The sequence below is a fragment of the Cervus canadensis genome, chromosome 29 (genome assembly GCF_019320065.1).
Source record: "Cervus canadensis isolate Bull #8, Minnesota chromosome 29, ASM1932006v1, whole genome shotgun sequence".
NCBI lineage: Eukaryota > Metazoa > Chordata > Mammalia > Artiodactyla > Cervidae > Cervus > Cervus canadensis.
The window spans coordinates 41752237-41766605 of NC_057414.1; the positions used below are offsets into that span (position 1 = coordinate 41752237).

Here is a 14369-nt window from a genome sequence, read left to right on the forward strand (position 1 = left end):
CAAGGTCCAGAAGGCAATGCGCGGCGATGAGGGTGCGTGGGCTAAGAGATTCGGGCTCTTCGGTATACGCCTGCGCGGCGGGACTGAGTGGGACAACGTATGGGGACTACAAGTTCCGAGAAGCAATGCGGCGAGGCCCCAGTCGGGAACGTTTGCGCCTGCGCGTCGCGGGCGGGGCCTCTGGGGCGGAGCGGCCACCATCTTGGAACGGGAGGCGGAGCAGAGCCGACTGGGAGCGACCGAGCGGGCCGCCGCCGCCGCCATGAACCCCGAATAGTGAGTGCGCCCCGCCCGCGCCGTGCGGCGCAGCCTCGATCCCGAGTACGGGACTGTACGCTTACCGGGGTTGTCCGGCCCGGGTCAGGGCTGCGCGGCGCCCCCACATCCGGGTCCCCTCTTCCGCTGACCTGCCCCCCCTCACATCCGGGTCCTGCCCCTCCCCCGGGGGCCCCAGGACCCTGACTCGACACCCCGAGTTCTCGCACACAGGCCTGGAGACTGCGACCCCAAAGGGCACCACTTGGAGCCCGAGGCACCGGCACTACCAGGCCTTGTCGGTCAGGTGACCTTGCAGCCCCGCTCTTTCCAGGCCTCAGTTTCCCCACCTGCTGCCTTAGAGTGGCGATCGGGGAGCTGACGACAGTCCTGATAGTGGAGCCCGTCACCAGCGTTTCTGGTCTCGGTCCAGACTCGGGCCGTTTAGGTCGGGCGGTACTTTCTGCTCTCCCGTCCTCCCGGAATCCGGTTCCTGGAGGCTGGCCCTCCGGTAACTCGCAAGCAGCCTCTCCCATCCGGGCTGCTGGATCAAAGTGTCTGGTCGCCCCCGGCGGCCGGTCCCCTCCCGCGCTCCCCTCACCTTTGCGCAAGCCCCGGCGCCACTGTCACACCCCTTCCTTTCGCCGTCACCCTGCGGATGAAGTTTACACGAATGTGGCATTTGCTTCCACCCTTTCAGTGGGATTCTTTTTGTTCCTCAAACTCTCCTCACTTCTTGGTCACTCCCCCTACGGGTAGGTGGCCCACGTTTCTGCCCCGACTTCTCACTGACAGCTTTCCCCAAGTGTCAGTTATCTTCTTCCTTTTCTGCTACTTCCTTTTTGTTCTCCAGATCCAGACTTCACATTTCCTTGGGGAAGGGTGAAGCTCTGAGCTGGATCATAAGGGGAAACAGAGAAGGGTACCAACAGGCTTTCAACGAGACTTTGGAGTCTGAACCTGGTTTCCAGTATTAAAGTTAACAGCTGTGTCAGTTAGGGCAAGTTGCTTCCGTTCTGTGGCGTGTGGTTTCCTCATTAGTTGGAAATAAAAGCACTCACTTCAGTGGACTATTGTAAGGTGTAAATGAGATGATGAATTTGAAGTACTTAGCACAGGGCCAGGCACCAGTGTAAACTTGATACATTTTGTTGTTGTTCAGTTACTGAGCCGTGTCCAATTCCTTGTGACCCCATGGACTGCAGCACACCAGGCTTCCCTGTCCTTAACTGTCTCCAGGAGTTTGCTCAGATTCATGTCCACTGAGTCAGTGATGCTATCTAAGCATCATTGCCAGTTGTTGACCCTCTCTTCTTAGAGGCTTCATACCAGGCTCTTTACGTAGAAATTCAATTCATAAGTTCTAGGCTGGGCCCTGGCTTCCACTTCTGGGGCCTCTCTTGCCCAGTCAGGTACAGGCAGTGCAGTAGGGTTTCCCTGCTGGACTCGAAACCATGGAGTCTATCAGGAACCAGGCTGGGATACCCAACTCTGTCACCTGACTGGTTGTGATCCTTGGCAAGTCACGTTCCTTTCTGTGCTTCTGTTTTCTTCTCTGCAAAGTGGAAATTCAGATGGCTTCCCTTTGGGCCAGCTGTGTGCGCCCCACAGCTGGGTGTGGTGTGGTCAGCCCTCCCCAGCCCGGGACTTGCAGGAGGGTCTTCTGAGTGCCTCACTACCCTAATCTGAGGCACACCTCGAGGTGTGGGAGAATGCTGTAGTTGTGACTTCAGGGTGATGGCAGGCAGGCTCCCTGCCTTCCTTCACATCTTCCCATCCTTTCTCTCCAGTGACTACCTGTTTAAGCTGCTTTTGATTGGTGATTCGGGCGTGGGCAAGTCATGCCTGCTCCTACGGTTTGCTGTGAGTAAGAAGCTTCCCATACCATCCATCTAGGGTCCCGGCTGGTGGCCTGAGGGAGGTGGGGCGACACAGAGAACAGTGGTTGCGAGACCCGGGAGACCAGGGGTGAAGGGGCAGGATCTGCCGGCAGCATATCTGGCTGAGCACGGGCACAGGGCTGGCAGGCTGGGCTGTGAGAACTGGGGCTCAGCAGTGAGGCACTCAGGTGGGGCAGGGAACCAGAGGGAGGTTTTTCAGATGGGCCTCAGACCTGTCTGCTCAGGCCATCTCCCTGACCCCCGGTCTTCCAGGACGACACATACACAGAGAGCTACATCAGCACCATCGGGGTGGACTTCAAGATCCGAACCATTGAGCTGGACGGCAAAACCATCAAGCTTCAGATCGTGAGTGTGGCTGCTCCCAGACCCCGGTGCAGAGGCTTCTGCCTTCGGAGGGGAGGGGCTCTGGGCACGGAGCCCCGGACTGACCTGCCCCCTCTCCGACTGCCTTGTAGTGGGACACAGCTGGTCAGGAACGGTTCCGGACCATCACTTCCAGCTACTACCGGGGGGCTCACGGCATCATCGTGGTATACGACGTCACAGACCAGGTAGTCCTGGGCTCACCGTCCCCTCTTTGCCTCCTCAGCTCTGGGTCTTTGGCTTTTGCTTCTTTTTACTGTTCCCTTCCTCTCTTCCTCATGCTGCCTGGAAAGGAGACTGTTCCTGGACTTATGTCACAAGGAGGCAAATAACTGCAGAAATGGATCCTCCCCAGGCAGGCCCTGCTGCAGGGCCTTGGCAGAACCAGGCCTCACCTCCCTGTCAAACCTTATTCAGGCCTTCCACGCACCTCTGTTTCATGGATTAGTCAGCTGATTGGTTGCTGTGCTGGGCTAATGGCCTCCTGGGCAAAGACCCTGTGGAGAAGCAGTGGGAGGGGCTTACACAAGGAAGTAAAGGAGCTGTGCACTCTGGGCCCCGTGTGAGCAGAGTGCTGGGAGCCCTGAGTCTGCTGTGGCAACTTTAGTCACACGTCAGTGGCAGCAGTGGTGATGTTAACAGCGAGAAACAGTCCTGCCACGCCTTACAGTTCACAGATTCTGTCACAGCCCTTTGATGCTCATATCATTCCAAAGAGGTCTGTATCATATTCCCGTTTCACAGATGAAGAATTGGGTCGGGGTGGTAAGACTTTCTTATTCCCTGAAGCTGCTCAAGTGGCAGAGTCTGAAAGCCCAGGCCTACTGATTCTACCAGCTTTGTTGTTTTTAAACTTTGTTGCTTAACGGGGGTCAGGCCCTGGGGATATGGGGACGCTTACATCAACCCCAGGCCAGGAGGAGTCCCTGCTCCAAGGGGCAGCTGGACTCCGGCTCGCCAGGGACGCGTGCTGCCTCCTGGACAACAAGCTGTGGGTGAACTCTGCTCCACTCAGGCGGAGGTCACGATGGACCTCTAACTGCCAAATCCTGTGACCTCATTTCAGTTTTTGCCATGATTGACCTCTCATGGCTTTTAACTGTGTTCTCTTCCCTCTCCTTGAAAAAGTGAGTGTCTCCAGCTCTCCCACCTCTTGCCGCCCTAGATTCTCTTTTCAGTGACTTTACTGATCCGTCCGGTGCTGTCCCCCACACCGCAGATTTTATGCTTCCTGACGGCCCCCAGCCTCCTGACTCCCCCTGCACGATGCTGACCACCTTGTGGTTTGGCTTTTGTTTTGTGTTTTCTGCACCTCAGCAGCCGTCACCGTGGACCTCCTCTGTGCCCTGCCTTGTGCTGGCACTGTGTCTGTGTTAGTTCTCAGCTTCACAGTCTTACCCAGTGAACTAAATGGTGGGGGCCCTGTTTTCCAGATGAGGAAATAGGCTTGGAGCTATGTTGAGTTACTTGCCCGTGGTTTCATAGCCAGGAAAGGCAAAGCCAGTGTTTATGAACCCAGGGTTCTTTGCTTACCAGCGCATCCTTTCATGCCCCTAAACTGCCTCTAGGCCACCCACAGAGCTGTAGACGGTTTGCAAAACCTAGTGTGTCCTCTGCTGGTCTCACTCTGTCTTCCTGAACCGGCTCCTGCGTCCTCATCTTTATAACAGCGTCCCTGTTGGCCTGACCGGAAAACTCTTCCCTCCCCCATCCCAGCAGTCTCCGGGCCCCTCTGTTCTCCCCCATCGTCTCTCTCAAATCTGTCCCCTCATAATAATAGCAGTGATGAGGATAATAGCAGCTCTTGCTAATTAAGCACTTGTTATGAGACAGGCCTGCATTCATTATCTCATGCTCACAACAGCCCCACCGGGAGGTACTGTTTTATTGAGGTGAGGAAACAGGTTCAGAGAGGTCAGGTGACACATCTAGGGTCATACAGTAAATGGCAGAAGTGGGGCTAAGCCCACAATCGGCTCACTACATCCTGTGCTCTCGCCTGCCTCATTCCCTGGCTCAGGGCACATCTGCTCTTCCCTGGATCATTCCAACCACCTCCCAGTTGGTCTCCATCTTCTTGCCGGTCTGATCTGGCCTCTGCACTCCTAGGACTGTCTTCCCAGAACACAGGTGTGCTCCTGGTTGTCCAAGATTTAGCCAGGCTAGGCCCCTTCCCACTCGGGCCTGCCGCCTCTTCCTCTGCTTCCCTGCCCAGGGCCTGAGTCCCAGCAGTTTTCAGCTTTCCCCTCCTCCCAAAGACGCCATACCCTTCCCACCCCATCCCGCCCCGTGACCCTGTGTGTTGTCTCCACCACCCCCCCGCACCTTCCCTGTCCCCCCACCAGCACCCATACGGGGGTAGTTCACCCTTGCAGGCGCAGGTCAGCTGTAACCTCCCCGAGCTGAGATGGTCCTGGAGTTCCACCAGCTCCTGCCTTCTCTCCCTGCAGTGCTGGTCACCCTGTGTTGCCCTTGCGTGTGTCCTAGTCTGGTCCCCCACTGTCCTGTGAGTGCTTAGGGCTGGGCCCAGGCATGGTTCCGTTATTTGAACCCAGTGCCCAGCCCAGGGCCCAGCCTGGGACGTGGCAGGAGGTATACGTCTGAACCCAGTGTGGAATCGTCAGACCTCTGGCTCCTAAGAAGGGAAAGCGGCTCTAGCTCAAGCCTGTTCCTAAAAGTTCTGTGCTTTGTCGGCGTGCCAGGAGTAGGGGGTGGGGCATGGCAGGCTGCCGGGAGAGCCGGGCTGAGTGAGGAGGCTGTTGGTGCCAGAAGTAGGACGCACGTTAGGCCCCGCTCCCAGGATCCCTGTCTCCTTCTTAGGCCAGGGCCTCCTCTGAGAGGGTCCTCTACCTGCCGCTGGGCTCCCAGGTTTCCAACCTTAATGGGATTTTAAGGCCACCGTGTGAGTCTTGCTAAGTTACCCTTCGCTTCTGTCTTCCCTCTGGCCTGTCTCTCTTCTGATGCCATGTGCTCCCTATGTGTGGTTAGGCCTTTTCTGTGTCTCAGGGAGACACGAGCAGCTGCAGGAGGAGCTGGCTGGCCCTCGGCTTAAGCCATTTGGGTGTTGGGGCTGTTGGAAGAAGCTGGGCCATCCTGGCCGTGGCTTTTGGGGTCTCAGAGTTGGGCAGGCAGGAGAGCTAAGCCCCGTGGGGCTTCCTCTGGCTTCCTGAGCCCAGCGCGCCTGCCTCTCGGGAGCCCAGGACACCCACCTTCCCCTCAAGGCACTTGTTCTTCAGGCCTGGGGTAGGGGTAGCAGTTGGGAGCAAAATACCTTTTGATCTGGTCCCTCTAGGAATCCTACGCCAACGTGAAGCAGTGGCTCCAGGAGATTGACCGCTACGCCAGCGAGAATGTCAATAAGCTGCTGGTGGGCAACAAGAGTGACCTCACCACCAAGAAGGTGGTGGACAACACCACTGCCAAGGTGAGCGGGCCAGGCCAGGCCGCCGGGTGCACCACGGTGAGGGGACCAGGGCCTGCCGCCGCTCACCTCCTCTCCCTCCTCTCCTCTCCCCCCACGTCAGGAGTTTGCAGACTCTCTGGGCATCCCCTTCCTGGAGACGAGTGCCAAGAACGCTACCAACGTCGAGCAGGCGTTCATGACCATGGCTGCTGAGATCAAAAAGCGGATGGGGCCTGGGGCAGCCTCGGGGGGTGAGCGGCCCAACCTCAAGATCGACAGCACCCCCGTGAAGCAGGCTGGTGGTGGCTGTTGCTAGGAGGGGCTCATGGGGTGGGACAGGAGGGGGCACCTTCTCCAGATGATGCCCCTGGAGGGGGCAGGAGGGGCCTCCCTCTCCGGGGCATTTGAATCTGTGGCTTTGGGGGTGTCCTGGGCTCCCCATCTCCCTCTGGCCCGTCTGCCCGCCGCCCTGAGCCCCAGGCCCTCCAGGGAGGACACCCAGGACCTGTGGCTGGGGTGGGGGTGCGGGCTTGCTCTGCTGCTGCCTCTAGGGGACTTTAAAAGATACCCCACCACACACCTTTGGGATGAGGGCTCCTCTGTCTGTCTGTCTCCCCGCCCCCCACGTATGCTGCAGTGGGTCTCTCTCCTGACTCTTCTTCCTTCTCCCCCGCACCCGCCCCGCTTCCCCAAGAGCTGAGGGCCTCCCTGGCCTCTACTGCCCCTGGCTGTAGTCAGCACCTGGGGCCAGGATGGGACCAGGGGATCCAAGGCCCTGGGATCCAGGGCCCTGGGCTGGACCTCAGGACGGGCGTGGGGCCACAGGGGCCCAGCCGCCGACTCTCCCCAGCCCCCCGCCCCTCCCACACTCGGAGCTCCAGCCGTCCAGCTGCGGTGGGGTGTGAGCACATCTAGGGCAGGTGGGCGGGCAGCTGCGCTGGGCTTCTGTCTTGAGCCCAGAGGGAGCCTGCTCCTGCCGCCCCCTGCCCTGCCAGAGCCAGGCCCATGTGCTGCCTGCCCACCGTGCCCCTTTGTCCCCAAGGCAGGCGGAGGCGGAAGGCCCACCGTGCCAGAGGCTGGGTACCAGCCTTAACCCTCTCTCTGCCAGCACCCCCTCCTTCCCCTGAGGCAGCACGTCCGGCTTATTCTCCCCCCGTCCGTCCCTTGGAGCCCGTGAGGGCAGATCCTCACCCCCTGTCGCTACTTCTCTGGGAATGTGGGTGCCACCCAGGGTTTGGGGGGGCCTCTCCACTTCTTCCCTCTCACCCAGGATCCTAGCCCTCCGCCCTCTGACACAGCTTCTTCCTGCAGAAAGACAAACCTTTGGTCTCTACCTGAGAAGCCATGTCCCTCGTGCTGTCTCTTGCCTGTCCCATGTGTGCCCTGCCCTCCAGCTTGTATTTAAGTCCCTGGGCTGCCCCTTGGGGTGCCCCCCCCCCACTTCCAGGTTCCCTTCTGGTGTCATGTCAGGCATTTTGCAAGGAAAAGCCACTTGGGGAAAGACTTAAAGGACAAAAAAATAAATTTCCATTGGCCCTCGGGTGAGCCGAGGGTTTTTGCAAGGAAGTTGTGGTCTGTGAGTGTGGTCTGTGGTGGGGGCCGCCCTGGGGCGGGGAGATGGAACTGGAGCCCTGGAGTTGGCGGACTTCACGGGGGGTCCTGGCTCGGGCTGTGTGTCCTAGGGTTGCTGTTGGAAGTCCTTGACCCAGTTCCTGGAGCTAGGAGAGCTGCCTGCTTGTGCTGCTGTGGTCTGTCCCTACGGGCCCAGCACGGTTCCGGCAGGGAGGGAGGCAGCGGCCATCAGTGAGCACCTGGTGAGCCGCCGCCGACACCCACACGGGCGGCCCGGGATGGGGAGTTGGGCCGCAGCTGGAGCAGGCGGTGGGCCTGCGGACTCGGCCCCGTTCCCGGCCTGCGTCCCCTAAAGCCGCCTGGCTCAGCCCGCTCTCCTGGCTTGTTCTGGGTTCAAGCCAGGTGCGTCTGCCCCCTCGCACGGACGGTGACAAGTGCTTTGCACTTCAGACCTCAGCGCAGCCTCCTGGCCAGCATGTGAGAACAGTGTGTGTGCCCGTCTGAGCGGACCGAGTGTGGCTGCGGTGGGTTCGTTGTGTGGTTGGCGGGGAGAGGGGGCTATGCCGGGCATGTGCGTCCATGCTTACGTGTCCCTGAGGTTGGGGCGGGGGTGGCGCCCAGGCCCGGCTGGCGGAGGGGCTCACGGAGACCCGGCCCCGCCCGCCCGAGGCTGCTCGCACGGCGGCCCCGCCCCCGGCTCCGCCCCGCCGGCTTCGCGGGCTGGCGAGCGAGGGAGCCGCGGGCGAGGGATCGCAGGATGAGCGATCGGGGCCCGGGCAGCCGGCAGCGGACGCGCCCCCCGAGCCCACCGGCCCGAGCCCTGCGTGCTCCACGGCCCCGCGGCCCCAAATCCGGCCGCGCTGCCCGCGCCCCCCGAGCCCGCGCCCGAGCCCTGCGGGCCATGCCCGGCCGGCCCTAAGCGCGGGCCGGGGGGGGGCGTCCCCTTGCGCCCGGGCCCCGCGCTGGCGCCCCCCGGGCCGCCGCCCGGCGCGGGGGCCATGGCGTTCACCTTCGCTGCGTTCTGCTACATGCTCACCCTGGTGCTGTGCGCCTCCCTCATCTTCTTTGTCATCTGGCACGTAAGGCCGGGCTGGGGCTGGGGCTGGGGCTGGGGCTGGGGCTGGGGCTGGGGGCGGGGTGGGGGCAGGGGGTGCAAGGAATGGGAGGGGGACGGATGGATGGTCTCAGGGCCCGGAGAAACTTGGAGCCTTCTCTCCGCTATCGCCCATCAGTCGGCTGCTGTTCGCCCCATGAACACCCCCCATCATCAGCTTCCTTTCCGGGGGGGGCCCCCTTTCTCCACCGCCCCCGCCTGTCTGTGGATGTCAGTGGGTCCCTGACCCCCCCTCCCCTGCCCCATGCAGCCTTGGGGTGTGAGGCGAAATTCTGGGATTCTTGCTACTTTGTCTCCTCCTGCTTCCCGCCCCCCCTCAACCATTTAGTCGCCCCCGTTGTCCATCGGGCAGTTTGTCTGTCTGCTCTCCCCACCCCCTTTGTGGGTTTTTCCAGCCGGAGTGATGGAGCTGGTTGCTATGACAACTGCATCTGTTTACAGGACCCACAGATCGCAGAGCCCATTAACCCTTTCCCGTTCCACCCCAAGCCCCCACCCCCACCCGGGACCCTGCATCGATTGGCTGTAAGCAGCCCCAGAGATCTAACCAGCTCACCTTGGGTTTCCCTGCCCCCTCCTGTCTGGGCTTCCCCCCACTAGGTTTTCTCCGCACTTCCAGCTTTCCTCCTCTTCCTGCCCCCACTTTCCCCTTTGTCTCCTGTCTCTCTGGGTCTGTCTCTCCCTCTGGCCTTGCCTCACACCTGGTTCTTCGAAATGTCTGTTTCTCATCCCTTATGCTGATTGTCTTTCCTGAGAGAGGGTCCCTCTCCCCCAACTCTCTGGGGCCTTCTCCTCCTCTGCCTGTCTCCCTTCCATCACTGCAGAACTGTCAGTCAGCCTCCAGTGTCTTTTTTGGGACCCCTGCCCCCCTCTTTACTGCCCTTTCTTCTCCTCTGTCCCCTGAGGTTTCGGCCACCACCCCATCCCCTTTGCACAGCCTGTGCATCTTGGCCCTGGCCCGCTTCGCTCCGCATCCCCTGCTTGTACGTCCAGTGCACACCTCCCTGGTCATCGCTTTGTCCCCTGCCAGCCTTCTCTCTAGTCCCCCTTCCGTCCTCTTCCTTCCCATTGCTTTACCAGCTTCTCCCTGGATCTCCCCACTTCATCACTCCCTTCTTTTCCTGGGACCTGCTGCCTGCCTGCTCCATGGTCATCCCTGGCTCTTGACCCGTCTCTCCCGCGTCCTCCCCTGCTGCCCCCCTGCTGCCTGTCTCTTTTACACCAGGATTCCATGGACTCTGACTGCGCCCCTCCTGTGTGAGGAGTGAGCACCCATAGGCACCTTCAGACATACACGCGCTCTGCCGCCCTCTCACCCCCCTGACTGTGCCTCTTGCTGTGGGCCTCTCAGTTGCATTTTCTCTCCTCTGCCCCTTCTCCGTTTCTTTCTCTTCCTGCATCTCCCCGGGTCCTTCTTGGTCGCCCTGAGCCTTCTGTCTCATGCCAGGGCCTTGGACTGTCCTGCGGGGTGACGGCTGGAGTCGTGAGGACGGGAATGAATTGAGAGTCACAAGCTGGGCACACAGAACTAACCAGCTCCTGGAAGAAAGGCTCCTGGAATTCAAGAAGCCCCTTTCTGGGCCTTTCCCCACCCAGAGGCCTCCCACAGCCTCTGAGGGGGTCCCTGTCCTCCGGGGGTCCTCAGAGCAGTCCTCCATTCAGCACACCTGTGTCCACGCTCCTGCGAACCAGGCTCTGGGATGCTTTGGGGAAGACTAAAATGAATAAGACTCAGGCTTTGGGGCTCCCAGGCTGGAAAAAAGGGCCCAGGCGTTCGCAAAAAATATTTATTGAGTACATACTACATGTCAGGCACTGTGTTCGCTCAGCTATTTAGCTGGGCAATCATAGCAAGTCTCTTGTCCTGGGTCCATTTCCTCATTGGTAAAGTGGGCTTTTTGTACACGAGGCTGCATGTATGTAAGTCCAGGGCAAGGCTTGCCAAGGGGTGTGCGGGTGGGGAGAGGAGGTGTGGTCCTCAATCCAAATTGGTAAGAACTAGAACCTTCCAGGGCAGGACCCCAGATCCCACCACAGACCCTGAACCCAGGCCCCACTGGTCACTAGGCAACCCTGGTGGTGAGTGACGTGTGTCTGCTGTCAGCATGGGGGGTTGTTTGTTCCAGGGGGCTGAGTCAGCGCCAGGCAGGCTGGGGGGTGGGAGGCGAGACACCCGCCGCCTGCTGGTGGTGCCAGCTCTGGGGCAGACAGACGGCACCCTTCCGCTCCCTGCTGGACCCCATTGCTGTGCCTAACAGGCAGACGGATGCCCAGAGTTGGGGGGGAATTGGGGGAGCTGCTCCAGATGGCCCCAGCTCCCTCCAGGAAGCCCATGTTCTCTCGCTTTGAACCTTATGGGGTCTGGGATGCTTGGGGGGGTGGGCCTGCTGCCTCATCCTGGGGCTGGTGCTGAGGGGAGGGGACCCCAGAAGGCTCCTCTGCCAGCTATCCTCCCAGGCCAGCTCCCCTCAGGTCCATCTTGTCATCCTCTGAAGCACCTGCTCCGTGAAGAGTTCCTATCCCAATGAAGACAGTGCCCACCACCAGATGCTCCAACACCCAAAGTCGCCTTAGGCCTCTTTGCTTCTACTTCACTGCCATTCAAGCCCTCTGGAGTCTGGCTTCTACATAGCTCTGGAGCCCATCCACACCTCTGCATCCCCACTGCCCTCTCTTCACTCAGATCACCATGCCTTGCCTACCTGCCCCCAGCACCCAGCCTGCACCCCAAACACCCAAAGTCCCCTGACTGGTCTGGCTTGAGTGTAGTCACGTGTTTAAAATTTTAACTCTGGAATCCGAGTGGTTTAGAATCCTGGCTTGCCACTAACTAGCTACGTGGCCTTGGATAAGTCATTTAATGTATCTCAGTTTCCTCATCTGCAAAATGAAAGCGATAATACAGCTCCTACATCATCAGGCTGTTGCAAGCATTAAATGAGTTATTAAACATAAAGCCTGTTGGCATAAAGGAAGCATCGTGTATGTCTTGGCTGGGACTGTTAGCCAGTATGTACTTCCTGCTCGTTCAATCCTAGAACATCAACCTCACAGCCCCCGCTCTGCTGCTTTCTATCCCTCAATGGCTCCCTTGTACGTTCCTGTTCGAGTCCAAAGATCTTGTCCCGCCTTACAAGGCCCCCACATCTGGCATTGCTGACCCCTCCAGCCCATCGTTCACCATTCCCACTCGCCTTACACTTTCACTCTAGCCCCATAGGACCTACAGCTTCCTGAATGTTCCTTGTTCTTCCAAACCTCTGCCACTGTACCTCCTGTTCCGACCGCCCTTCCCCCCATTTGTGCACCAGGCAAACACCTGCTCCGAGTCCAGCCTGAACTCCCCATCCCCACCCCATGCTGGATCAGGCACCCACCCCAGGTTCTGTACTCCGCAGCCCTGATCACCCTGGGATGTAGTTCACAGTGGTCCTTCTAAGCCTGGGGTTCCTCCCAGACAGGGGCTGAGTCCCGGGTTTCTGGGGCCCAGCGCTCAGCACAGGGCCTGCAGACAAGACACTGTCTCTTGGGATGTTTTGCATGGAGGTGTAGTAGACATGTTCTGAAGTGGGCATCAGCACACTAGGATTCCATCCCAAACTGTTGTGTGACCTTGGGCCGGGCCCCATCCCTCTCTGGGCCTCAGTTTCTCTACCTTTGCGGCAAGCTTCATCTGGGTCGATCCCCATGTGTGAATCTCACACCAGAGAAGAATGGGTGGGAGGGCCATAAGCTGCTGCCCCAACCCTGACAGGCACACGCCCCTCCCCCAGATCATAGCCTTTGACGAGCTGCGGACTGACTTCAAGAACCCCATCGACCAGGGCAACCCAGCGCGGGCAGTAAGTGATACATGTGCTGTGCCGAGGTGTGTCCGTCCGTCTGTCTTTCCATATGTCGCGGGTGGAGGGCGGCGGGGGGACGGGAAGACGGGGGTGTGTAGGGGGCGGTGGCGGTGGCCGTGCCCCTTCCTCTTGTCTGTCCCCGCCCCCAGCAAACACCTGGCGCGGGCTCAGGGCTCGGGTTCCTCCTGGAGGGGCAGCCGTTGCCGGGCTCTGGGCCGTTGCCGTGGAGACGCGGGTGAAGATCCCTCCATGGTGACGGTCGCTATGGGGACCGCGCGGCTGCTTCCCTGCCGCGCGGCCGAAAACTCCGCAGAACCTGCTCTGGCGCCCCCTTGTGGCCACGTGCAGGGAGTGGGGGGCGTGGGAGTGCGGCGGGGCGCATCCAGTGCCCGCTCCTTCACGTTCACCATTGCTGTCTTTTCCTCCCCTACAGCGCGAGCGTTTAAAAAATATCGAACGCATTTGCTGCCTCCTGAGGAAGGTCAGTGTCAGAGCTAGGGGCGGGAGGCTCCTAGCCCAGCGCAGCCCCACTGTGACCCAGAGCCGGGCCTTCCTCCTCTGCGGCCTGTTTGGTCTGATCTGCCACGTGGGAGGGAGTGGAAGGCTAGAAGCCCTTTTAATCCCAGAGGCCATGGTGGGTGGGCCCCTCCCAAGGGCCCTTAAAGCTTGGATCTGTCCTAGCGCCTGGCCGCTGACCTCTCACCCTCACTCCCCAGCTGGTGGTCCCAGAATACTCCATCCACGGCCTCTTCTGTCTGATGTTTCTGTGTGCAGCTGAGTGGGTGACCCTGGGCCTCAACATCCCCCTCCTCTTCTACCACCTTTGGAGGTGAGGGCAGCCGCAGCCTTTGGGAGGGTGAGATGGGGGAGCTGGCAGGATGTGGGTGGGAGCCTTGAGGGTGGGCACTCAGACCCCTTCCTTCCCCCAGGTACTTCCACCGCCCTGCAGATGGCTCTGAGGTCATGTATGACGCCGTCTCCATCATGAATGCTGACATCCTCAACTACTGCCAGAAGGAGTCCTGGTGCAAACTCGCCTTCTACCTGCTCTCCTTCTTCTATTACCTGTACAGGTGAGGCCCTGCCCGCTGCAGTCAGAAGTCAGGGAACGGATGTGCCAGGCACCATCCCTCCAATCCCAAGGATGGTTGGGCCCCAAGTTCCTGCCCTTTGCCCTTGATAACTGGGGTGCAACAGGGTGGGTGGCCGGTAGCCAGGCGCGCTTGTGACTTGGCTCACTGCCGTGTCTTCCCACAGTATGGTTTATACGTTGGTGAGTTTCTAAGGGGGAAGCCGGCCAGGGAGCGAGCCCAGAACGGACCGGACGCCTGTGCACCCCCAGCCCTGCCCCTGGGCCCCAGAGGCCTCAGCCCTGGGGAGGGAGGGGGCACTGGTGCCCCCAGCCTCCTCTCCACCCCCCAAACTGCTGCTGCGGGGACTTCCCGCCTTCAGAGCCCCCTCCCCTTGGACTAGGGCTGGGCAGAGCTCTCAACAGGGGCAGGAGCTCCTCTGCCAGCCTGTGGGCATGGCAGTCAGTCCTGGAAGGGGTGGGACCTCCGGCCTTGTCCGCTTCAGGGGCAATTTAGGCCCTGCCAAGGGGCAGGGCTTGACCCTGGAAGTTCTGGGCCGCCCCCTCCACCCCCCACCTTGAGGCTCCCCCTGCAGGTGGGGGGGTACCCACACCGGGAATGAGCAGGCTCAGCAGGGGGGCAGCCCCACCCCTAGTCTGCCCTCTCTCCTCCCCCAGGCTCTCTCCAGACCCCTTCCTGCCCCCACTTGCCCCAACCCCAGCCTACCCAGTCTCTTGGACCTATTTTCTATGTTGCCTGGAGGAGTACAGCACCCCCCTCCCCGGCCATTTGTGACAAAATATGAATAAACTACTGCAAACACATGGGCCCCAGTTCTGCTCC

At 60.3% G+C, this 14369-nt stretch overlaps 2 protein-coding genes across 2 annotated transcripts; both read left to right on the forward strand.

Moving 5' to 3' along the window:
* The first annotated feature begins 140 nt into the window (after positions 1-140).
* RAB1B (RAB1B, member RAS oncogene family) lies at positions 141-7491 on the forward strand. Its single transcript, XM_043451621.1, has 6 exons — positions 141-276; positions 2046-2118; positions 2409-2504; positions 2615-2710; positions 5815-5946; positions 6047-7491. The coding sequence occupies exons 1-6, from the start codon at positions 263-265 to the stop codon at positions 6239-6241; spliced, it is 606 nt and encodes a 201-aa protein (XP_043307556.1). The 5' UTR covers positions 141-262; the 3' UTR covers positions 6242-7491.
* Positions 7492-8441: 950 nt separating this feature from the next.
* On the forward strand, positions 8442-14350 carry CNIH2 (cornichon family AMPA receptor auxiliary protein 2). The gene is made up of 6 exons (XM_043452237.1): positions 8442-8576; positions 12385-12453; positions 12890-12937; positions 13173-13285; positions 13386-13529; positions 13714-14350. Exons 1-6 carry the CDS (start codon positions 8496-8498, stop codon positions 13739-13741), a joined length of 483 nt encoding a protein of 160 aa, XP_043308172.1. The 5' UTR covers positions 8442-8495; the 3' UTR covers positions 13742-14350.
* Positions 14351-14369: the final 19 nt, after the last annotated feature.

Bases quoted from the DNA above. Each gene is read 5' to 3' on its own strand.
- RAB1B (XM_043451621.1), top strand. The intron at 2,119-2,408 runs GTGAGTAAGAAG...CCGGTCTTCCAG, and splicing joins GCCTGCTCCTACGGTTTGCT to GACGACACATACACAGAGAG. The intron at 2,505-2,614 runs GTGAGTGTGGCT...ACTGCCTTGTAG, and splicing joins AAACCATCAAGCTTCAGATC to TGGGACACAGCTGGTCAGGA.
- CNIH2 (XM_043452237.1), top strand. From the start codon at position 8,496: ATGGCGTTCACCTTCGCTGCGTTCTGCTACATGCTCACCCTGGTGCTG. The intron at 8,577-12,384 runs GTAAGGCCGGGC...CCCCTCCCCCAG, and splicing joins TCTTCTTTGTCATCTGGCAC to ATCATAGCCTTTGACGAGCT. The intron at 12,938-13,172 runs GTCAGTGTCAGA...CTCACTCCCCAG, and splicing joins TTTGCTGCCTCCTGAGGAAG to CTGGTGGTCCCAGAATACTC.